Below are 23,865 nucleotides of genomic sequence, written 5' to 3' on the forward strand. Positions count from 1 at the left end.
AGATGACAAAACACTTTGACATATAAAGAGCAGACTCTCTATGCAAGTAACTTTACATAACTAAAAATGAAGTAAAGACTTCATAGTGAAGAATCCCTCTTTCTAATTAAAGTTTGATATAGAATGAACCATCCTAGATTTAAAAAAAAAAAAAGGCCTACTCCAACAAGCATGTGAAATATCTTTATTTTAAAAGTGAAAATGTTTTTGGTTCAACAATCAAACGACATGTGCTCATCTACACATCTTTGCACCTCAGAGGCACTTCAGGTTGCTGAACGGAGGTGTCCAAAGCAGTCACTGCCATCTTGCTTCATGGGGACAATAGCCAACAAAAAGAGGCTCAGCTGCTATGCCCCTGCTGTTAAAATAAAGTCAAATATGTATGAATAAATCAAATAATGGGCTAGTGGTTTAGGAAGGAACAAAGATAAGGGCAGCCAGTTTTAATCTGCTTTATGTAAACAAAATGGGCTGCCTACTTAGAGAGTGGAAAAAGCGCTCTATTCTGTAGATTGCATTTTGGTTACTAAGCCAGATACAGTAATCTTGTTTCAGTTGAACCTATCAGAATACTAGAAAATGAGTTAAAAACGCCAAACTTTAGGGCTGGTGGTCTTGCTCTTCTGTAAAATCCGTTGCTTTTAAGGTAAGTGATGAATATGAAAACACAAGACAGTTAACACTGCACATTCTCCTCTCAGGCTAATATTTCCTTCACATGCAGCTCTGATTACGTTCATTCTACTTATCACTACAGGAAGCTGAGTTCAGATCTGAATGGAAACTGTTTTTATAGTACAATTTCTGTAGCAGTAACCTTTCCCTTAGATTAGAAGAGCTATTGTTCTTCCACTGACCGTGATCTAGCTGTTAGAAAGTTTCTCCCTGCCCCTTCGCTCTCTGCATGGTAATCTGATACATACATCCAGCCAGAGCTGTTTTATTTGGAAAGGCTTCTCAGCCTGCTGAAACCACCCGTCTGCATATACATATTCCACGCACAAGAACGGTATCAGGGACATATTTGCACACTTCCTAAATTTTTGTAACAGTTCAATTAATAAAATCAGCGCTTCGGGGTTCAAACAGAAGTTCAAAAAAACTCATGGAAGGTCCAATGAAAGGCAGTGTAACTGCAGACAGAAGGAATGATCATTTAACCAATGGAAATGGGATGGTTACTCTACTGTCCTTCTAGCTTAAAGCCTACATAAAAGCAGTACTTTTAAGGAGGACATGTCCTTAAAGCAAAGTTGTTGGTTTTTTTTTATTCACCATGAGCTTATGTGCCAACAAAGCACATGCTGAGGTACCCACAGAAATCTGAAGAGAGTGCTTGAATTTTGGGTGCTGACTGTAATTGCCATGTATCCTGTCCTTTAAAAACATGATCTGTAAATACCTCAAAATCCTTTCTCTCATGGGTGGAATTTTCTTTGGTTTGTCATAGACTACTATAAAACTAGCTGGCATGCTCATTCTTGCTGTAGATCAGTTGCAGCAACATTTGAGCAATCAAACTGCTTTCTGGCTGCGTACTTTCAGAAGTGAGTCGCACTGAAACTTAAGACCAGATCCACCCCTTCACTTTCTACATTAAGGCAATACTTGAAAGAACAGGTCATTCAAGCCCACCTCTCATGCAAGAAGCTCCATTTGATTATCTCCGGTAACAATTAATTCTTTCCAAGAACTAAAAAAATCAGCCTATTTTTTCTCCTGTCTGTGTACTCCTCCCACGTGCCCTTTAATATCCTTCATAGTCTGAAGTAAGTCAGTCATGGAGTATGCTTTTTCTTCAGAAGAAAGCAGAACAGAGATAAGTTCTAGCATTTCAGTAAAGAGTGGTCATGATTTTGAGAATGTTATCTGCAAGAATCTTTTGAACTCCTGTCTTAATGTAACTGTTTTTTCCGTTCTGAGGGAACACTTGGGATGGTATTTATGTGATCAGATGAGTCTGCTAGCTTTCATTCATTTTGGAGCCAGCAAATTAAGCCTGTACTTTAACTCCACTGGCTCTACGGCATGAGAGCCACAGGCTTACTGGAACCACTGATCTTACCTGAGCATGCGGCATCGATGGTTGGACAGTCTTCTATAGGCATCCTGCAAATTGGTCACATTTTTGCTGCTCCAGAGTCTTTCCCCTACAGCACTTGCCCGAGGCCTGTGAAGATAAACTAAGTTTTAGAGGAGATACAGGCTACAACCAAGAATGGATAAAAGTTTTAAACACCAGGTCTTTTACCAGGAGCATCAATTTGTAAAGCTGCTTAGGATCAGTACAGAACTCTAGCACTGTTACCACAAACATACAATACTGTTTGATTAATTCATTCTCCTTGTAGCTTTCTAAAATACAAAGAAGTTCATACCATAATCTTGGTGTGAGGTTTGTGGCATCCACATATTCTCCCCACAGGCAAGCTTCTCCACCTATTAAGAGCCTTTTCTGTTTTTCAGATCCTGTATTCAAAGCAGAAAGTAAGAATTTCTATTTGTCCAGGACATGGACATGTATCACAATTATTTTTTTCTTCAATACTCAGGACTGCTGTTCAGCTGTCACTTACTTTTTATCAAACAACATATCTGTCCTGAGCACAAACAGTATTTTGGTAGTAGAATGTAAGAATGACTAGCCCATTTTCCTGGAGAACACATCTCCTTTCTGTGGCAGAAAAGATTATAACTTTTATTTTCCATTGTTTAGACACTCTTCAGGGATTCAAGTTTTCATTCAAACTGCTCCCTCTACTACACACAGAACGTTTCTTGAAGAAGCTATGGAACTCTGAAGTTCTCCTTAACACTTTGCATAGGAAATGGCAAAAGTTCTGATTATCAGCTTCAGCCAGAGGGAGAGAATATACCTTTTTCTTTAACAGTCTAACTTTCTATGAGGTTGCTTCAAAATACAAGTTCCTTGTCCACCATCAGCTGTTTTGTGTTGTTCCTAAAGCATGACACGTCTGTTCATGCCGTCCAGCTTCCTGTCTCACACATGAACCAGTGCCACACGTTGGAGGAACTAATGCTTTTCCATTTGAGAAATGGGAAGTTGTATTTGTTTTTTTCACTTGTTTGTCAGCCACAACTCTGGAAAATGCTCAAGACCTTTGACTATAGAGTATTTGATCACACCAACTGCATGCATCTCTAAATAGCCTTATCTATTCAATTTATGCCTTATTATGAACCAAATACATTCACGCACATCATACATAAAAAAAGGAACAAACCAGGGAAGTTCAGTGGTTCAACACGGTAGTATTTTGTCCAGTCTTGTCCATAGCTAATGTAGTCCAAATACCAGGGAGCTGCCAGGATAGCAGTAAACCCAGCTTTAGTGACACGGCTCAGTTCGTGTGCATAGTTATTTGCCATCCACACTTCAACTACAGTGTCTGGTTTCAGCTAGAAGGGAAAAATAAAAATAATTTCAAAAAAATCAACATGAAAGATAATCCTAATTACTGTTGACAGGAGAAAAAACCAGTAACAGATTTCAAAACTTGGAGGGGGGGCATTTTGCTTCGAAAAGGAGAGCACTGGAAACTAACTTTTGGCACTGTTTTCTTTCCTAGACAGTCTAAACTAATAATCTGTGAGTTTTAAACACAGTTCACAACAGAGAGAAGTACAGATTGTAGACAGTCTGTTCCCTGAGATGGCTCCTACATGCCATCATACCAGTTAACTGATAACTTCAAAAAGCTGAGCACCTGGTGTTACTAGTCTAGGTGTGCTGTTACCTGGGAAAACTTAAAGTATATAAGAAGGCAGAGAAACTTTTCTATTCTTTACTCATTAAGTAAATATCACTCTACATTAAGCGATATTGTCTACTCTTACCTTGAAGAAAGTGCAGCAATGCTGCTGTTCTTGTTTCACCTATTTTATCTACTAGATAAATGGTAATAACAGGTTAGGCTCCACACCTGTGTGGACTTACTGGTATTGTCCACAGATTTCCATTAAACACTTAAAGGACACAACCAAAACTACTTAATTGTCTATTTTGGGAGCCACCCATGATATTGTGTTGTTTTATGAGAGCATCCTATTTACTTTTCCATCTTACCTCTGCATTGTTATCAAACACTTCCTGCCAGATCATGTATCCTTTGTTATAGGAGGAAACAATATCCAAAATCCTAGGATTTAGAAATAAGATCACGCCTGTGAACTTCAAGCAGCTCAAATGCAGACACCCAATGCAGCAGTATTATCCTACTCTAATGCATACTGTGCCTTTTCATTCCTACGGGACCAAAAGAAGCCAGACTTTGGCCTTCAAGAACATACTTATAAGGAAATAAGGAAGTACATTAACATAGACTTCAGTACAGAACTGCCAGTAACTCAGAAAGATGTTGAAATGTATGTCACAAGAAAAAACAATAAACGTCTGCAAAAACCTTTTGATTTTCTCTCCCCACCTTGTTTACTGACATTTCAGTACACCCAGTTTAAAGATACCCAATACATTCAGAGCGTGTTTAGAACGAACCTACATATCCTTGTTGTGTCCCACATTTTAAAGATGTAAACTCTATATTCTTTGTAAAAACAGAAAAGAAACTGGGATGTACCCCCATGCATTGAAGTTCTTGAAATTTTTAAAATATTGTTATATATGCAATATAATACAGTCTAAAATATTACATATCTGCACCCTGACATCCCCCTCAGACAGCAGGTGTGAAAAGCTGGGGAGAAATTAAAAATTAAGCACATACTTCTGAACATAGTATGATTCCAGTTTAGCATAGTCAATGCCAAATCCTTGCTTCTTCATGAAATCTTTCACTTCAGGGTTAGATTTCCTTAAACAGAAAAAAAAAAAAAAAAAATCAGAAGAATTATTTTTTGTTTGTTTTAAGCCTGATTTCCTAATTAGATTTATCCACACACAGTATATTAACAGATGCCTTAGACATGTCACAGCCTCAAATGCACAACAGAGCAGAAGTAGCAGAATAATACGATTTAGGTATTTTGAAACCAAATTTAATCATGATTTGAAACAAAGCCAATAGTCCTAATTCTCTGGGAAAGCTACTGGAGTAGCTGCCCTCAAGCAGCTTCTGGCAGGGTTCCTCAAGCTCCTAAGAGCCCTGGGGTTCCTGGTGCCTCTATCATGTTGTGGGAAAACTGCCAGCAGGTCCGGAAACTAAGCAACCAAAGAGCACCAGGGTATCTGCAGGAGTTACATTAAGAATCAAACTTGAAAAGAACTCCCTTAAAGCAAACCAACACTTTGTACTGAAACATTTGACAGAACTTATCTCTACTTCAAAGATTAAAGCAAGTTCTGAGTGTTCAGATTTGTTTCTTCAAGAGAATCCACAAATACTAACAAGGATCAATTTGAATGCTAATCCTATTACATCAGCTCTCAATTCTGTATTATTATTAGTTACTCCACCAGAAAGATTTAAAAATAGCCCAAATCCACAACTTGAAGAACTGTACTAATGTATGCAGTATTTGTAATGTAAGCACCCAAGAAGGTAGTACTGCAATTCTTAGCATCAACAGATTTTCTATAAGGCAGGTCTCAATGAAAAGGACTGGTTTTCCTTTAACACAAAGCACTTCAGCATTAATAATCTTCTATAGTGCTTAACTCCCCAAATTTTTCTCCCTTCTGAATGGTTAGTTTTCATAAAGAAATCCTTTAGAGTATCCCAACATGCATGAAAAACAAATGGTCAGAGCAAAATTCTGTACAACTGTAACTTGCTTGTTGAAAATGCTCTGCCTATAAATTCTTACAGAAGCAGGAGCACAGAGTATCTTTGGGATAAGCAGAGAAAGCCATCTCACAGCTGATGGATTTAGGCAAATTTAAGAGGCACTGGCTATTTATTTTTTGAACTGTGACCATACCAACAATCGAAGCTCACTTCATCTCCTCCCAGATGGATGTAGGCGTCAGGAAATACACCACTGATTTCTCTGAATAATGTAGCCATGAAGTCATAAGTTGAATTCAAAATGGGATTTACAGGTCCAAAGGATCCACTTGGTTGTTCTCCACTGTAACAAGGGGTGAGAAGATCTTTTTGACCTAATAGAAACAATTAATGGAGGATATTCAGTTCCATACGGGCTTGCTATCTCTGCTAACAGGAAGTAGTTCACTCATATTACAGAGGTTAATATTCATTACTGAAGTGCTCATCTATTCCATACAAAATTGAATAGAGACAAGCTGAAGCAGTTTTGCCCAAAGCTGAAGAACCCTCCAACTGAAAATGAAGACTCCAGCTTTTAAACTTCTGATTTAAAACCACAAATTTATAGAACATACTCCACCACCTAGAAAGCAATTCCTGGATGACTACTTGAATAACAAAGCTTTAATAGATTTAGGAAATATGCCAATTAGAAGGAATCAGGGTCTGTGGTGAAAGAACAAGAGGAAATGGCTTCAAGCTTAAAAAGGATAGATTTAGGCTGAATACAAGAAAAAGTCTTTCACGGTGTTGGTGAGGCACTGGAATATGTTGCCCAGAGATGTGGTTGATGCCCCATCCCCGGAGGCTTTCAAGGCCAGACTGGATCAGCTGGCCCTGCACAACCTGATCCAGTTGCACATGTCCTTGTTCACTGCAGGGGAGTTGGACTAGATGACCTTTAAATGCCCCATTCAACTCTAAGGATTCTATGATCCCTATATTCAGTTTACATAATTGCAGCAGCACTTTCCCAGCCGCATGTTTTCTACTCCAAGCACATTCACCCAAGCAGAGTGCTAGTAATACACTGCTTCACCTGCTCCTCTTGCATGAGTCTAGGTCTCCTTCCAATACTTTGAATTTAGATGTAGGGAAAGCACAGCTGTAGTTCTCAGGTTCATGAGTAAATCCAGCTTCAGTTATATTAAAAAGCTATCATACAAGAAACTATCAGGACCAGCTCGTTAAAGACAAGTGAGCTGAATCCTGCTCTTCATGTGACTACAGGTCAGCTCAGCTACCTGTAGGCAAGCCACTGGCAAGCATCTGGATTTTGTTAATCACAGAATCATAGAATGGTTTGGGATGGAAGTGACCTTTAAGATCATCTAGTTTCAATCCCCTGTAGGGAGGGCAGGGACACCTTCCTCTAGACCAGGTTGCTCAAAGCCCCATCCAGCCTGGCCTTGAATGCTTCCAGGGAGGCGGCATCCACAGCCTCACTGAGCAAACTGTTCCAGTGCATCACCACCCCCACAGTAAGGAATTTCCTCCTGATATCTAGTCTACATCTACTCTCTTCCAGTTTAAAGCTATTTCCCCTCATCCTGTCACCACATGCCCTTATAAAAAGTCCCTCCCCAGCTTTCCTGTAGGCCCACTTCAGGTACTGGAAGGCAACTATAACGTCTCCTCTGAGACCTCATAGACTTCTCCAGGCTGAAGAGCCCCAGCTCTCTCAGTCTGTCCTTATAGAGGTGCTCCAGCCCTCCGATCATCTTTGTGGCCCTCTAGACATGCTCCAACAATTCCATATCCTTCTTGTGTTGGTGGCACCAGAACTGGACGCAGTGCTCCAGGTGGGGTCTCACAAAAGCAGAGTAGAAGGTCAGAATCACCTCCTTCGACCTGCTGGCACGCTTCTCTTGATGTAAGCCAGGATATAGTTGGCCTCCTGGGCTGCAAGCACACATTGCTGGCTCATGTTGAATCTTTCATCAATCAACACCCCCAAATCCTTCTTTTCAGGGCTGCTCTCAAGCCATTCTCCGCCCAACCTGTATCTGTGTTTCAGATTGCCCCAATCCAGATGCAGGACCTTGCACTTGGCCTTGCTGAACTTGATGAGGTTGACGTGGGCCCACCTGTCAAGCCTGTCCAGGTCCCTCTGGATGGCATCCCCTAATGCTTCATAACAACCAAGACTACATAAGATGAAAGATTCAGAAAAATTGTTTACCGGTTCAACTTCTATGTTGCTCATTTCCTTCTCATGTAAAGTAAGTGAGAAAGAGCCTGGGGCATCTTCCAATGTTCTGGACACATTTCCCACAGGATGAGCACAAGACTCATCCTGTAGCTAAAGGGACTAGAAAATGTATACTATTCTCCGTTTAGCCAAAAACTCTGCAGCTTAACAGCAGTCCATACATCTTGAATCAAGGCACAAGGTTTCCTGGTCTCTGAGTACATGTAATCACCGTAACTCTGGACTCTATCAAGAAAAATACTACTACTTTGAAACCTAGAAAACAGAATAAAGCTTTGCTACCATTTGTACACCAGCAGATCGTGTCTTTACTAGTAAACAGAAATATCAGCTACTTTGAAAGAAAAAATATCTCCAGGGACTGCAGCTCACTGTTTCTAGCCTCTGCCTTATTACTCTAAACTCAAGATGACTGTATGGGGTGAAAACATCAATATGAAACCAAAGCAGATAGAATATACTTAGCCTTTGCATACACATCCAGCATAGGAAATGACTGCTCAGTTTCAGCTTCCTCCGTTCACTTTTGCTTCTCTCACATCTAAGGTCTTGACCACTGCTGATTCTTCCCCTCGTTTACCTCTTTCCAAATGCCTTTCAAAGTACTTCAAAAGCTGCTTTTAACAAGCCCACTCACTTTCATATTATATTAATATAATATATATATTATATAATATAAATATATATAATAGGAATATTATGCTGCACTTTACTCATCACAATGTTTTAAGCATTAATACTTTCTCTGACATACCTTTTCCCCAGGACTGTGTGTGTCCTGGGGTATCAAACTCTGGGATAACTCTAATGCCTCTTAATCGGGCATACTCAATCACCAGACGGACGTCAGTAGGAGTATAGATGTGGTTATAAGAGTAAGCCCCCTGTGAAGTGTACATATTTAGAGAAAGTTTACATACCGTTACACCATCACAGTTTTTAGTAGATAAGGGTTATTTATTTATTTACTTATACAAAGAAGTAAATTTGACTTTCCCTCCTTCTCTTCATCACTGATTCTGAAACAAAGGACCCTCGTCACGTTACATTCATTATTAATGCAAACATGCAGGTGATGGTGAAACTCCGTTTCACAATAGGCCAAGGGAGATATAATTAACCATTTATAGGTTCTTGTGTCTGCATTTAGTTTCCATGAAATATGCCAGATTTCTGCCCTCCCACTGTATTCCAAAGATGTCTACTCACCTTGTTACTAAGCTCAGGAAAAGAAATACTCTGGTAAGGAAATGACTGATCATCTACTATATGCCAGTGGAGAACATTGAACTTGTTAAAAGCCATAGCATCCTGTAACAAATAATGCAAGAAAGTTCACTTAAGCATTTTACTCTCACAGAAAATCTATGCAAAAAAGATGGTCTTGCCCAGTATACCCTGCATGCCTAGCTCAATGACTAAATCAAAGCAAAATACCATTTTTCAACTAACAAGTAAACAACTATAAATTCTTGTGAATTTTTTCCACTTTTCAGAGCATCTGGTTGATTGTCTATAAGCAATCAGCTATTTCAGCTTATAGGAAAGCTTACATTTTTATACCTAAATACTTTGTACTTCAAAACTGAATTCCTACTATTGATTACATCCTCATGTGACAATAACCTCCTCAGAATGCATTTCAAATGCAGGCAAAGCAAACTATGCATTTTTCAGTCAATATAGTATTAGTACTTCTATTTTGTTAACTGTACGTCATGAATATAAATGTAAACACATTTATTATAGAATCATAACTCCAGATGGGCACTTACACACATACTGTGGGCTACATAAGTTTATCAGAGTCACTGAACGTGCTGTATGCTGGAAGAAATTTGTACTCTTCTGGGACAAATAATTGCAAAACAGTTGCTTCCAGTTGCTTGCACAATCCATCTTTTCCCCTCTTTTTTCATCCAAGCTGAATTTTCTGAAGAACTGAATTATTGCTTGTCTTCATGCATCTCCACCAACTCACACCTTTCCACATAAAAATTACACATCCTGATCCTCCCTCAACCTCTCCCTCCTGATGGACAATGTGATTCCTTGTGATACAGCACAGTAGTCAGACACAAACAGGAAATGTACTTAAACTGCTGCCTTAAGCATCTAATTACCACATGTCAGTGAAGGGATTACTGCTGCTTTTTATTAGGCTAGTCTGGATTCAAGCCACAAAGGAGGAAAAGCACACTTTTTCTTAAACTGGCAAAATGGCATAAAACATAGCTCTGAGGAAGTACTGAACCACAGACATAATTTAAGGGAAGAAAACGGAAGAGAAACAGTTACAGAAATTTAAAAAAATGAATAGAAACTCAAGTCTCAAAAGTTATACTTCAGGCATACATTTGCTCTTTCAGAAAAGACAACAAATATTGACACAGGAACTACCTGAGTAGCTGGAACATTCTTAGTTGTGTGAGACTACCCACACAAACCTAATTGCTGAGCTTGGAATGATATGACAGGTAAAAACAAGTTGTAAATACTCATGGAGGGGCTAGCTCCAAGTGCAGTTCAAGGATGACCTCAGAAATAAAGGCTGGTTTTACCTGCACTGTTTTTGCCCACCTAAGCCTGCTCTGCAAAGTTCTGAAACATAGAAGGGAAGTATCTAAGAAAAACTCATCCTGGAAAAACAGGACAGACAAGACAGGAAATTGCGTATTCCCTCATTCAAAGACTCCTCCACTCCAACCAACCAAGACCTGCTACAAGTACTTTAAGAGAAAATATGGCAGTAGGAAGTAAGAAAACCCACAGCTTCTGGTGCTGAATTAGACAAAACTCTGACCTTCTCATCAAGTGAGAGCGAGAATACACATTTCTTACTCTTCATAAGCTCTTCACAGAAATTGTACTACCCTTTTTTTATTTTTGAGAAGAAGTAGTGAAAAAAAATCAGCTCAGAATGAACATATTAGAATTTGCCTCTGTTTGTACTTCATTACTGAATCACCCTTATCAACTTAAGAATTGACTACATGGTTGTTTAAAAGTCTGTAGTCTTACTGCAACCACTGGCAGTCGAATTACTGATTGCAGTGTCTCCCCTATAATGCTTGCAAAACATGCCTCCAGGAAATATCTGTGCTGGTTTAGGCAGCAGCAAACACCGAAAACCCAAGGTGCACAAAATCACAGCCTCCTTAATGAACTGAAACCATTCCATCTGCCCACTCGATTCATATCCAGCACAGAATCTGTCCTCCACCTAGAAAAGTTCACCCTGTCCTTTCAGGTGTTAGCCAGGTTCTCATTTCACACCAAGATCAGTTGCTACCTACTTTAGAGAACAAAATGTAACAGGAAGTCTTCCTTATTAATGATATATGACAGTCTACTTACCAGGTTTGTGAGAATAGATTTCAATGGCAAATAGTGTCTTGAAGTGTCAAGTAAGATTCCTCTGTGCGCAAACCTTGGGAAGTCATAGATTTCAGATTCATTGATAAGAAACTACAAAAATGAGATTTGAGAATTAGAATTCCCATTTTATGCTCATCATTACAAACATGAAGTATTTCTCAGTTTCCTAACACCTTTCCAAATTATTTTCTGAAAAAGCAGTTAATGAAACTTGCAGATCTACTGTTCCTTGAAAAACACCTAAGAATGTGGCTGTCTGTTATCAGATTGTGATTTTAATTAACTTACACTTCCATACTCATCCTCGTGAACCAACTGACTGAAGGTTTCCAAACCTGGAAAAAATCAAAGAAAGGAATCTGGAGTACAACCCACTGTTATTCCTTAAAATTTTAGTTAAAACAGGACCCAAATTATTTACAGCAAGAAAGAATGCCTTATTACTGAGTTTCTTTCCTATTATCACATTCACCTTTGTTGCTCAAGCAATAAAGTTAACAAAGTATTGAAGAGAGAACAGTTCAAACTCTCCATTATACACAAGCACTGAATATTATTATCATGGCTCAGACATACCCTATTAATCTGTGACAGAATGATTGCAACAGAGAGTAAGGTAGGAATGTCTGGTGTTATCATGCATATATTCCTGTCATTTCTAGAACAGGTGAAGTTTGCAATTCAGCATTAAAAAATTTCTAATTTAAATACTGTCTAAGAAAAGCAGATTGAGACTTCAGCATCATGGTCTTCTTGATGATGGTGACCTGCACATTATTATTAGTGCAGAACAATCTGTTGACACTACAGATCAGAGAAATTTTTAGCACTCGGGATTTGGTTGGCCTGGCTGATTTAAGATAAAGCAAGCATGCAGTTCTGGTTTGCCACTGGGTCTGGGATAAAGCACACAGATTGAGGGAGTGTGCAGTCCATGTTCTGGTACCTTTAGGCCCTCAAGCCCAAGTCTGCCTCCCATGAAGGACTGAATGAGGGCAAGCCTCAGTGGTCAGCTGGTTCCTACTCTGCTATGCAGTCTGTACAAGCTTAGAACAGAAACAGCTCTGTATGGAAAGCATCAGCTTACCTCTTAAAGCTCCCCATACCTCGTCTGCTTTCAGTATAGCTACAGGCTCACTTACAGTTAAATGATCTAAAGAGAGGAAAAAAAGAGTTATTCCTCGACAAGGCAAGGATTGCTAAGATATTATCAGGCAGTAAGATATTCAAGATTCCTCCTCAGCCCTTTTTTTTCTTTTTTTTTGTACTTTTTCTTTGTAATTCAAACAAATGCTCTTTTTAATGGTGATACTATGCACATTTCTTTCATTTTTATATGTGCTCCTGGAATAATGCAAGCTCCCAGTCAGAAGCCACTGTTAATAAGATGCTAAAACAAAAATGGCTCTGAAAAATGACTATATTAAATTTTGTACAGTGGCCAGAATACCAGCCTATTGTAGCTTAATTGATTTTTACACACATTAAATGATGCTTTTGCATCTAGTAAGCAGGCAATGAGGTCGAGTAACTAAGCCAGACATAACCACAGAAATGCACTTCTCCTTTTACACTCATTTTAGATATTTTGTGCTTACAGATTACTTTTTTTTTAGCAATATTGCTTATAAAGGTCTAATTACAGAGTAACAAAAATGAAGATCAAGAAAGTATTTAATTTTCCATTTTAACCTAGAGATATTCTGTATGTATTGGAAGTTTAGGGAAAGAAACAGAGCATGGATACAATCTCTGTGTGTTTTTTGGGGTTCTTTTTCTTGCTTTATTTTTTTCTTTTTGTGGTAAACTGTAGGCCAGTGAGTGATATGCTTCTGAGACAGCAACTGTTTTTCTCAACATTTATCTTAAATGAATGCAACACAACAAGTTTTGCAAGGATAAACTGAACCTTTTACACAAAAAGGTAAGAAGTCAGCAGAGAGGAGGGCAGGTAACCTGTATTTTTATTAGGTAGCTATACTCTCATCACAGAATCATAGAATGGCTTAGGTTGAAGATCATCTAGTTGCAACCCTCTGCCATGGGCAGGACTGTCACATACTAGATCATGTTGCCCAGGGTCCCATCCAGCCCAACCCTGAGGGACTGGGACATCCACAACCTCTCCGGGCAGCTTGTGCCAGTGCCTCACCACCTCTGAGTAAAAAATGTCTTCCTAACATCTTACCTAAATCTCCCTTCTTCTAATTTCAAGTCATTCTCCTTTGTCCTATTGGTATCAAATGTACATAAAGTCAGTTCTCCTCCTGTAAGCTCCCTTCAAGTACTCAAAGGCCTCAATAAGGTCTCCCTGGAGCCCTCTCTTCTCCAAGCCGAACAAGCCCAACTCCCTCAACCTTTCTTCAGAGAAAAGGTGCTCCATCACTGTGGTTATCTTCATGGCCCTCCTCTGGACCTGCAGCTCTGCATCCTTCCTGTACTGGGGACCAATCCCCTCCCTCTCCCTGCTGGCCATCGCTCCTTTGATGCATCCCAGGATATCAGTGGCTTTCTGGGCTACAAGAACACACTGCCTTTCATCCACCGGGACCCCTTAGTCTTTCTTTGCAGGTCTGTTCTCAGTGAGTTCTTCTCACACACTGTACTCATATTTGGGTATGCCTTTACCCAAGTGTATCACCTTGCACTTGGCCTTGTTAAACCTCACTAGATTCTCATGTGCCACGCTATGAGATAACCACTGTCTAAACCATGCCATTTCTGTTTAGAAAAAAAAACCAAACAACTGCTCAATGCAGCAAGTGAATAATTTCCTTACTGAACAGAAAAACCAGCTTTCATTAAGAACTGAATTTTACACAACTGTCCAAAGTTCAGCTAGTAGTAAAGCAATGTAATATCCTGACCACGATAAAAAAATTCCAAAGCATTAATGATTTTTCAGAGGGTGGTGAAGCATTGGAACAGGTTGCCCAAGGAGGTTGTGGATGCCCCATCCCTGGAGGCATTCAAGGCCAGGCCGGATGTGGCTCTGGGCAGCCTGGTCTGGTGGCTGGCGACCCTGCACACAGAGGGGAGTTGAAACTAGATGATCATTGAGGTCCTTTTCAACCCAGATCATTCTATGATTCTAGGATTTTGCTGTTGTACCTCATTTACACAGAAATATGTGGCAAATCTGCACACTAAAATTGCACTGCTTCACTGCATGTACAGAAAGGACTAATTAAATTTAATATCAGTACATTTTTTTAACAAGTCCGGTAGAATTAGTTCTGCTGCAGATGTATGACTTAGGATTAAAAGGATCTTTTGGGAAGGATCTGTATCCTGGATACCACATAACTGCACAGACTGTTACAGAAGATTACCTCAGAAGAGATCTAGGAGAGCCGAACGCACTGATTCCTGTGATAACTGATAAGAAACTTCTTTAGTGGTTAGGAGTTGATTTTAGAGTATTTCTCCAATCTGGACATCAGCCATGGAGAATCAGGGCAGGACAAATCCAATGTAATCATGTCGCCTTTTTAATCCTGCCTTGTATGCACTGACAGAACAAAAACGTTCCTACAACCCTGCAGGACGCAGGTGAAGCAGCTCAACTGCTTCTTCACCCAGCACTTCACGCTGAGGAGATCACAGACTATGCCACTGATTAATGTCACGACGTGGCACGGTTTCAATTTCACAACTAGTGACTAGGTGACTAGCTAAGAGCTGCCGTGTCCTCACGGGGCCTCCATGAGCCTATTATTTCCAGGGGGAAATAAAAATAAATCACCGTCTGACTTCTGCGCTGGCCGTTAAGCCTGACCACAACGCCGCGGTACTCACAGGCCTCGTTGGACGCGAGGTGTGGGAAGCTGTCACAGCCGGACTCCGGGGAGGCGATCACCACCTGCAGCTGCGACAGCTCCCCTTGCGCAGACGGCGACGCTCGGTGCGGCTTCCTCCAGCTGGAGCGTCCGAACATGTATTCGTAATACCTGCGGGGAGCGCGGAGCTCAGGGAGCCGCCGCCGCTCCAGGAGCCGCCCTTGCCGCCCCTGCCGCCCCTGCCGCCCCACCGCCTGCCCTCACCTGCGGAAGGCATCCTGCAGGAGGCCGCAGGCCGGCCCCGCCGAGGAGCCGGTGCCGTGTACCACCTGGAAGCGCTCGGGGGCCAGCTGCAGCCGGAGACGGGACGTACGGAGCGACTGCGGCAGGGGCCACAGCGAGTCCTCGGGGACGGCGTCCGATTCCGTCCCCCGTTCCGACGGCGCCGGCTGCACATCGGGAGGCGGCTCTCCGCGGCCGAAGCTGGCGCCTAGCAGCACGGCGGGCACGAGGAGCAACCCCGCGAGCAGCCCGGCTACTCCCATGGCTCTGCCCATAGCACTGCCGCCGGCGGAGGCCCCGCCGAGTGAGCCCGCCGCTCCGCCTCCGCCATCACGGGACCTGCGCGCGCCGCCCTCCGCACCGCCCAAGGGCGGGGTGCGCCGCGCCTCGCAGCGCCAACCGCCGTGCCTGGTCCGCGGGGCGTGGGGGTTCCGGGGGTGTGGGGCTAGGGGTTGCAGCCTGCGTGTGTGTGCAGGCGATTCCAGCGCTGCGAAGCAATCGTCTGTATTGCTAGAAAGCAATTTCAGCCTTTGCAGAAGCGGTTAGAACTGCTTTGTGCAGAATGAAGTGTGTAAACCCAGGGAGGTTGTGGGATTTTCCTTCTGTGGAGACATTCAAGACCGGCCTGCACGCCCACCTGTGCAGCCTGCTGCAGGGGGCCTGCTTTGCAGGGGGATTGGACTCGACGGTCTCTAGAGGCCCCTTCCAGCCGCTACAATTCTGTGATTTGTGATTTTGTGAACTAGTATGCATTAGCAGCAGTCTGACAAGGAACAATGTCTGCACTGACAGATCCCACTGTAAATTTTGGAAGTCGTGAGGTGTTTTGGAGGGCAAGCCACGTGCCTGGAAGCTGGAAATTCCAGTGGGAAGGCATTCTGTCTTGAAGGCACTGCCAATTAAATGGTTAACGAGAGCAGTGCATGCCAGTGCCCTTGCTCAGATGACACAGGACAGCAATAGGGAGCGCTCAGCTGCACGCTGCTCCTGTGGTGCCTGTGCCAGCAGTGCCTCTGCCAGCAGCACCCACTGTCATCCTTTCAGGAGGCAGACACACATTCTGGATACAAGAAACAGAAGAAATGGGTCATGGAGAGGATGCTCTTGTGTTGTCAAGGTTGCTTCCTGCGAAAAGCCTCACTTTTTTATGACTAATTGCAGAGTGGGTTTGCACAGCAAGGTGAGTCCTCGCCACTGTTTTTTTTGATGCTGGTGTGATGCCACAGTGAGAGCATCCAGGTGGCTGGCTGGTCTGGTGTCTCACACCTTCAGCGCGTTGGCATAAGGGGAAGGAGCAGGACCTGGGGAAGGCTCAGGCTATGCAAGGCATGCTTAGACTGTGAAACAGTGCACAGGAGACCCTCAGGCTTTTCCAGAGGCTGTACTGTACATGCAGTCCAAGCTCTGGCACAGGCTTCCAGCTGCTTGAATCTCTCTTACCCTTTGCCCTCTCTGACCATCGCCTCAGTTGTACTGTTGGAACTGCTCATGGTGTCCATTGCTGGTCATGTTTTGGGGCATATTTAGGAAATCTGGATTCTTTCATACATTTCTGTAGCACAGCTAAGTGATTAGTAGGCTCTCTGAGCAAGTAGAGGACATGGTGACAAACTGAAGTTAGTAGGGAGCTGTATGCTGAAACAGCAGGCCTGCTGACGGGAGATAAGCTCCACCATCCCAAAGGGCCCATGAGTCCACCCCACCAGCCTTTTGCTTCCAGTTTTGTTTTCTCTCATTATAACTTTGGTATAGCGAGGCTTTTCTGTAACAATTAAGTACATTTATTTCTTGATGTCACTCTTTAAACATGCTGCTTTGTGCACAACTATGCAATTAAATCAGTTTTGTATTTTCTTCTCTATGTGGACCTTCTGATAATCATTAAGATGGCTTTTTCATGTGTAAGTATATGAAACACACACTTTTTTCTCTTACTCAGATGTTGTGAAGCAACTTCCAGGAATACAATCTCCCTGAGACATCTACCTCAGCTAGTTTAGTTTTAAATTGGCCACCGGAATTTAAAAGCTGTTGGATTAGGGGGTGGGATGGAGCTTTACTGTGGAGGAGCACTGAAGTGCAGGCTGCAGTTCTGCAGTGTGTAAGCTGGCTGCTGAGCATTAGAGGCCTGCTGACTTCACTGTGGTTTCCACTGCGTGTAGCAGGCTGGGAGAACTGCCGCACTGGGACTGTAAGCACTTCCAGCATGTGCATAAGGAGCTGGATGAGAAGACATCAGTGTTTCTCAAGACAACATGCTATTTAACTAAGTAATTAAGTAACTGAATAGCTTATTTGCTTTGAGGAATACATCAAGGGGAAATAACAAAAGAAACTGAGCTTGTGCTACCGAGGTATGGAATGAAGTATGAGGTTAGAGAGCAGCAGGCTGATGAGAGCCGTTGCTTTTCCTCTGTACTTCATGGCTAGAAAAACATGAGATCTAGAAGATTGAGCGGTTCTCCCCCACTCTCAGTTCCTTAAAGGCAACTAAGAAGGCAGAAAAAAATGATATGGATATGGCATCATTCAGTGTCAACATCATGTGGCTTTCTGTAGATTAAATAAATCCAAAATAAAGTTTTTATTCAAAAGGGTACAGGGAAAATAGCCACATTTCAATATGATTGAAGTTATTACTCAAGACAAGGAAGTGACAGACACCCTGCTCAGACAGCATGTTTAGTTAACTTGTTTGTTAGGAAGTTCATAACCACACCCCATAACTACTCAGAGAGCTTCCTTCCATTTCCCCCTCCCCAAATACAGCATGCCTTCTCTCAGGGCAGTGTGAGTCACAAATCCTGGTATCCTGTGATGGTAACACATCCAGTACAGAACAAATGATTGCTTTTCTTCTTAGGAAAAGCAGAACACGGATATCAGATATTTTATGTGGTGCGTTGTTTCCTGCTAGTCCCAGGGAAGAGGTCTGCGTGGAGTTTTTAGTGGGATTTATGAATATAGCATATAAATGCTGAGATGTGTTATAATAATTTCCTTAGCCTGAAGAATATGCACCTTTGGATTTAATTCTTGAATAACTTTTCTGCCTTTTACAGAATCATTAATTGCCTCTACTTTGCCTTTCATTTTTTTTTTAGAAGCAAGTATGGATGTGGGAAGTGGAGGAGACAAGATAGAGTAGAAGGACTAAAGGTGGATGAAGCAGGAGCTGGGAAGGAACAGAATTTTTTGTTCTTATTTGTAGAAATAACAAAGTGGGGTCATAACAGGTGGGAATAAGGGTGGAGAAAACACCTCAGCTAAGACATTTTAATCTCATATATGCAAAGATGCTTTGACAACAGAAACAAATTCCAAGTACGAGGTACACTTCGTTGTCAGTACTTATTATAGTGGGATACGAAAGTGTCACAGTTATATGGAAAAATGCTCTATTTGGTTTTCTTTTTGAATTTTGTAGGTAGGTTCATGCATCAAGTGGCAATCAAGACCAACTTTAATGGTGACAGATATGGTTATTTTTCCAGAGTATACCGCCATTAGCAGCTGCCATTCTAAAATATCTGAATATATTCAGAATATGAATATATGAATATGAACATCTGAATACGAAGTGTTTATGAGTTTGAACCTCTAATTCATAGAGGGGAAACAATGATAGTATTTCTCAGAGATCATTGTGCTTTGGTATCAGTTCCAAGTCTTGAATGTGGAAGGCCATCATGCTTTATCCTTAGCCTGTGCTGTATATTTCGTATGCCTCTGAGAAGTATGGATTTTAATGACTGATCACTCTTCGTTTTTACTGTAGACTTTCTGCTTAGACTATAAACTTGTCCTAAGCAAGGGATGTGCTCTTACATATGTTTGTTAAGACTTGTAATATTACAGCTCATAAATACCTACTAAATGATCACTATTTTGCACTTCTGCCGAAATTTTTAAAAACTCGTAAGTGCAAAGGTGAATCTTTACTGCATCCCCTTTCTGTGAGAGGTGCCTTCTGCATTCTGTAAGGTTAAAATTGTTAATCAGTTGCAGTATAATGCTTTCTCCTGAGAAGTCTTAAAAAGTGACAATTGCTAAACATGGCATGACATGACATGAATCTAGCTGGGGTTAGCTAGAAAGACACTGAGGCCCTGGCGTGTATTCAGAAAAGGGCAACAAAGCTGGTGAGAAATCTGAAGCACAAGTCTTACGAGGCTCAGGGAGATGGGATTGTTTAGTATGGAGAAAAGGAGGCTCACAGGAGATATTAAGTCTCTACAACTATCTGAGGGGAGGTTGTGGTGAGGTAGAAGTCAGCCTGATCTCTCATGTAACTAGTGATAGGATTAGAGGGAATGATCTCAAGTTGCACCAGAGCAGATTCAGGTGATCAGGTGATCAGCAATGGAATGGGCTGCCTAGGGTGGTGGCGGAGTCACCGTCCCTGGAGGTGTTCAAGAAATATTCAGATGTACTGAGGGACATGGTTTAGTGGGAAATATTTAATGGTGATAGGTGGATGGTTGGACTGGGTGATCTTGGAGGTCTTTTCCAACCTTGGTGATTCTGTGATTCTGCAACAGAGTTGTACAGATACTTTCTCACAAAATTATGCACACAGCCACTAGATGTGGGGAGAAAAGGAAAAAAAAAAAAAAAGTTTTGACATTGGTTAATCAAAACAGTGGGCTGGATAGAGGTATTTTTTACGCAAGAAAGTGGTGAAGGTATTTTCAGGTTATTGAGTATGGCTCTCCAATCTTCCTGTTGTGCTCTGGCTATAGCAGGCACTTATAAGTGAGTAGCGCTCTCATCAGTGTTTCCAGGTGTGCAGAGGGATTTATCACAGAGCCTTTGCAGTTCACTCCCCTTCTTATTTGAGAAATAGCAAAGAGACTGAGAGGAAATAGTGACTCATCAGTAATATTCTGTGGTCAGTGTAGTGAGGAAGTTACTGTTGAGGCTGTGAATAGGGGCTATACCAATAATTTCACACTGGTGTCTCTTGAAGACGTTTTCGGAGTATGTTACAGCTTGTCCAGTGATTTTTTTTTTGAAGAAGCTTTAAGAAAGTTAGCAGTAAGTGTGATTTTTCTATTATTTAGAAGTCAATTTAAAAGCTAAGATAAATTTCTAAGTTAACTGCAAATGGCTTGTATCACAAATAAATACTTTCATAATGGATAAAAGCAGTTCAGCTGTTCAAATATATAATCAGATTGCTTTGCAGATGAGTCTGACTAGTACCTTTGCATGCAATAGTTTACTGTCTTGGTAAATGGTGTACGGTACTTAGCTAAGGACTTGCCAACAAAGAGGTATTGTGGCAGAGTAAGGTTAGGATAATAATTTTACAGTACAAGGAGCTGCTCACATTAACTTTCTAACGAGAAAGCCTTCAAAGATTCTGCAGCTTGAAAATAAACAACAACCAGGAAGTGACTTGCACTGTAAATTCTTGATGTAAGTTATACTTAATCTCCGGCACAGTGGTTGTATGTCCACTTTTTATTGGGCGTTACCTTTTTTTTCCTTTTGGTGACTTAGTACAGATTCTTTTTAGTTTTTTAAAATATTTATGTATTTATTTATTTATTTAAGGACATCCTTTATGTCCAAGAGGTATAAGATCTAGTAGGCTGGAAACCCTAGAAATCCTGTATGTGACCAGAGAATGCTCACACTTGAGATTATAAGAAGCTGTGTGTGTACTGCATGCCGAGAATGCTGGTATTGATGTTGACATACATAAGTCATTAGGGATGAGAGCTAAACAAAACAGGATGTTTAACTGGTGTAACTTGAGGAAAACTCACAGGACAAAACTGTTTCAAATAATAGGAAGGATGATTTGTGAATGGATGCACATGCCAGAACCATGATCAGTGTAAATATAAGAACTAGATACAAGGCAAACTGTAGACACAATACATGTATGTACATACACATATGTAGCATGTACATATTGTTTTGTAAAGGGAGTTGTGCTGCCATCCTCATTGTGTGTTACTGTCTAATGTTTGCTGTATTACCTGAACACAAGAAAATCTGACAGTTATAATAGTGAGTCAAATCTGTGACTTCAGTATTTAAGTTCCTCAAAGGTATTAGAAGAAAGTGACAGCATATGTCAGATACAGGAACATTATGGTTTACTGTACTTATTGGATGATTGTAAAACTCCTTGTGGTCTTCTGTGTATTTTTTTCACAGCTATCTGGGGATTCTGAGGTGTGGAATTCTGCTGTTTGGGTGCAGAACTGCTGCACCCAAATGCATTGCTTCTTCAGGCTCTTTAGCTTCATCAGTCCTGGTTCTTTGGCATCCAAGTGATTGCATGAGATGTCAGAGGGGAAAAAGGTTGAATTGAATAATCAAGTAAGGGCTCTTAAACAGGTTGTTCTTTAGTAATGATTGGTGCCTGATCATTATCTGCTGCTTTCTTGGGTTTCATTGTCCATGTCTGCAAATACATTTTGCAGGATAGGCCAAGGCAGGGTGGTGCTGGATTTGAAGAAGTCACTTTGCTGAGCAGAGAGGAATAAGGACTATTCAAGCAGAAGAAGAATTTCTTACACTTCTAAGATCCATATCTAGAGATCATAGATCTTTACCACTACAGATCAAACAGCCACATAATTCTGGCCTACTAAATAACAGTGACTCTAAAATAGCTCCATTTTTTTTCTTCTTTTCTCAGAATCTTCACAAATATGAATGAGCTTCTTATTTTCCTGCATCTGAATTCCCTCCGTCATGTATCTCTGAGCTATAAAAGGTTTTTTTTTTAGTGCAAAACTTTTTATTGTGTTAGAGATTCTTTGTACATGTACAGAGAGGGTGCAACTCAGAAAAGGAGACTCAGAAGTAACTACTAGTTTGTATGAGACAACTCTGAGAGCAGTGCAAGACAGTAATTTGCTTGGGAGATTCCTGATGTTAACCAGGTATTTAGGGCACCCTGCTTCTTTGCTGCATCCTGAGGAAATAAGATCTATAATCCCAGCACAGCTCCAGATGATAATGTGACAAGGCAGCATAGCACATAAACCAAGTTTGAGTTTGCTGGCTAGACTCTTACTTCTGAGCTGTGAGGATGGAAGTGGACCATGCCTGAGGGTACAGCAATGTTTAGTCAGAGGGATGAAGTTTCAAGGCAGTAGAGCACACCAACAGAAGAAGGCAAGTGAATCAGGAAAGGTATAGTACAGGAAGGCATCTGGAGAACTGTGAATATATTATGAACAAATGGCAGAGCCATACAATCAGAATTACTGTATGCTTGAGGTTAAATTACTGTCGATGCTGTTACATCATTGTGATAAATTACATATTACAGATACTTTTGCCTCCATCATTTTATATTACACTGAAATGGTTGTTTGTACAAGCTCAAAAACATATTCTAGAGAAGCATCTCATAAGTATTAGTAGTATATAATATTTAAGTACTAATAGGAGTGGCCCAGAAACACCTAGTAGCAGTGACCACACGGCACCCTCTCTTTAAAGTTTTATGTTAGAGATATCTTTAATGATAAAGATAATTAAGTATACACAGGGAGATATTTTCTTTCTTTTTTTTTTTTCTTTCTTTCTTTCTTTCTTTCTTTTTTTTTTTCTTAGAGCTAGCAGCATTTTCTGACAAGGCATTAAAAGCTGTTTTTCCCTGCTGAAGCTTTGTCTTTAGCGGTAGGTGGTGCTGTGCTTTCACTGAATCAGCATTTGGCTCTCGTTCCTGGGTATGATTCCCTAAAGTGGACCAACAGCATGATGGAAATAGGAATTAGTTTTGTCTGCACATTTTGTTAGCTGATTAGAAGCTGCCCCTGGGTTCCATATGCATTTCTGTAGTGATACTGCCTTCTGTCCTTCTCAGATACCTTTAACTAGGGGAGCTGCTTTATGCCACCTATCTGTTCCGTGCCTCTCCCTTCTACCTTTTTTCAGCTGGAGGCAGACCTAGCAGCTCCAATGTGGCTGTGCATTGCTCTTAGGGCAGTTAGGATCTGGAACAGCTGACCTGGACGTGGAGCACATCTACAACTGCTTCTGTGCAGCCCTGGAAGGGAGTAAATCTTGTATAGAGGGAAGAGAAGAAAAAGTGTGTTTGTACCACTCAGTACTCCAGATTTTCCAATGAAGTACAGTCCCATGAGTAAAATTCTGGCTCACAGGCAGCCAGATCACCTAGCCAGAAAGGTGTTAGTAGAAGATGAAAATCAGAGATCCTGATAAAATGCGTGACAACACTTGTCCTACAGTATCTATTCAGTATTTGTATGTCCAAAAATTCAGATTGTGTTGTGCTCCACTAATGTGTTCTAGTGCTTTGCCAAGCTAGGTATGATACATTATTTAGTGCTGATTTTCCTTATTTTAAAACAGGTCTGTGATATTGAAAAACAGCTGTTTGCAGAGTAGTCTGTTAAGACAAAAATACTCCAAGATCTTGTTTTGCAGTGTCAAATGCAGACTCCTTTATGCAGAATGGGATGATTGATAA

General features: G+C 41.2%; 1 protein-coding gene across 1 annotated transcript; it reads right to left on the reverse strand.

The window, feature by feature from the left end:
- Positions 1–170: 170 nt before the first annotated feature.
- On the reverse strand, positions 171–15,741 carry HEXB (hexosaminidase subunit beta). The gene is made up of 14 exons (XM_048930596.1): positions 15,384–15,741; positions 15,139–15,290; positions 12,428–12,493; positions 11,629–11,675; positions 11,320–11,430; positions 9,172–9,273; positions 8,717–8,846; positions 5,902–6,082; positions 4,749–4,835; positions 4,091–4,163; positions 3,249–3,423; positions 2,382–2,472; positions 2,069–2,173; positions 171–361 (listed from the first exon to the last, which is right to left on the reverse strand). The coding sequence occupies exons 1-14, from the start codon at positions 15,674–15,676 to the stop codon at positions 298–300; spliced, it is 1,677 nt and encodes a 558-aa protein (XP_048786553.1). The 5' UTR covers positions 15,677–15,741; the 3' UTR covers positions 171–297.
- Positions 15,742–23,865: the final 8,124 nt, after the last annotated feature.

Source organism: Lagopus muta, chromosome Z, assembly GCF_023343835.1.
Source record: "Lagopus muta isolate bLagMut1 chromosome Z, bLagMut1 primary, whole genome shotgun sequence".
NCBI classification, from domain to species: domain Eukaryota; kingdom Metazoa; phylum Chordata; class Aves; order Galliformes; family Phasianidae; genus Lagopus; species Lagopus muta.

What these genes read in the sequence shown, in the direction of transcription:
- HEXB (XM_048930596.1), bottom strand. Translation starts at nt 15,676, where the DNA reads ATGGGCAGAGCCATGGGAGTAGCCGGGCTGCTCGCGGGGTTGCTCCTC. An exon ending in CTGCAGGATGCCTTCCGCAG is followed by an intron (nt 15,291 to 15,383) that starts GTGAGGGCAGGC and finishes CGCTCCCCGCAG; the next exon opens with GTATTACGAATACATGTTCG. An exon ending in TGTTTGATAACAATGCAGAG is followed by an intron (nt 3,424 to 4,090) that starts GTAAGATGGAAA and finishes TTTCCCTTCTAG; the next exon opens with CTGAAACCAGACACTGTAGT.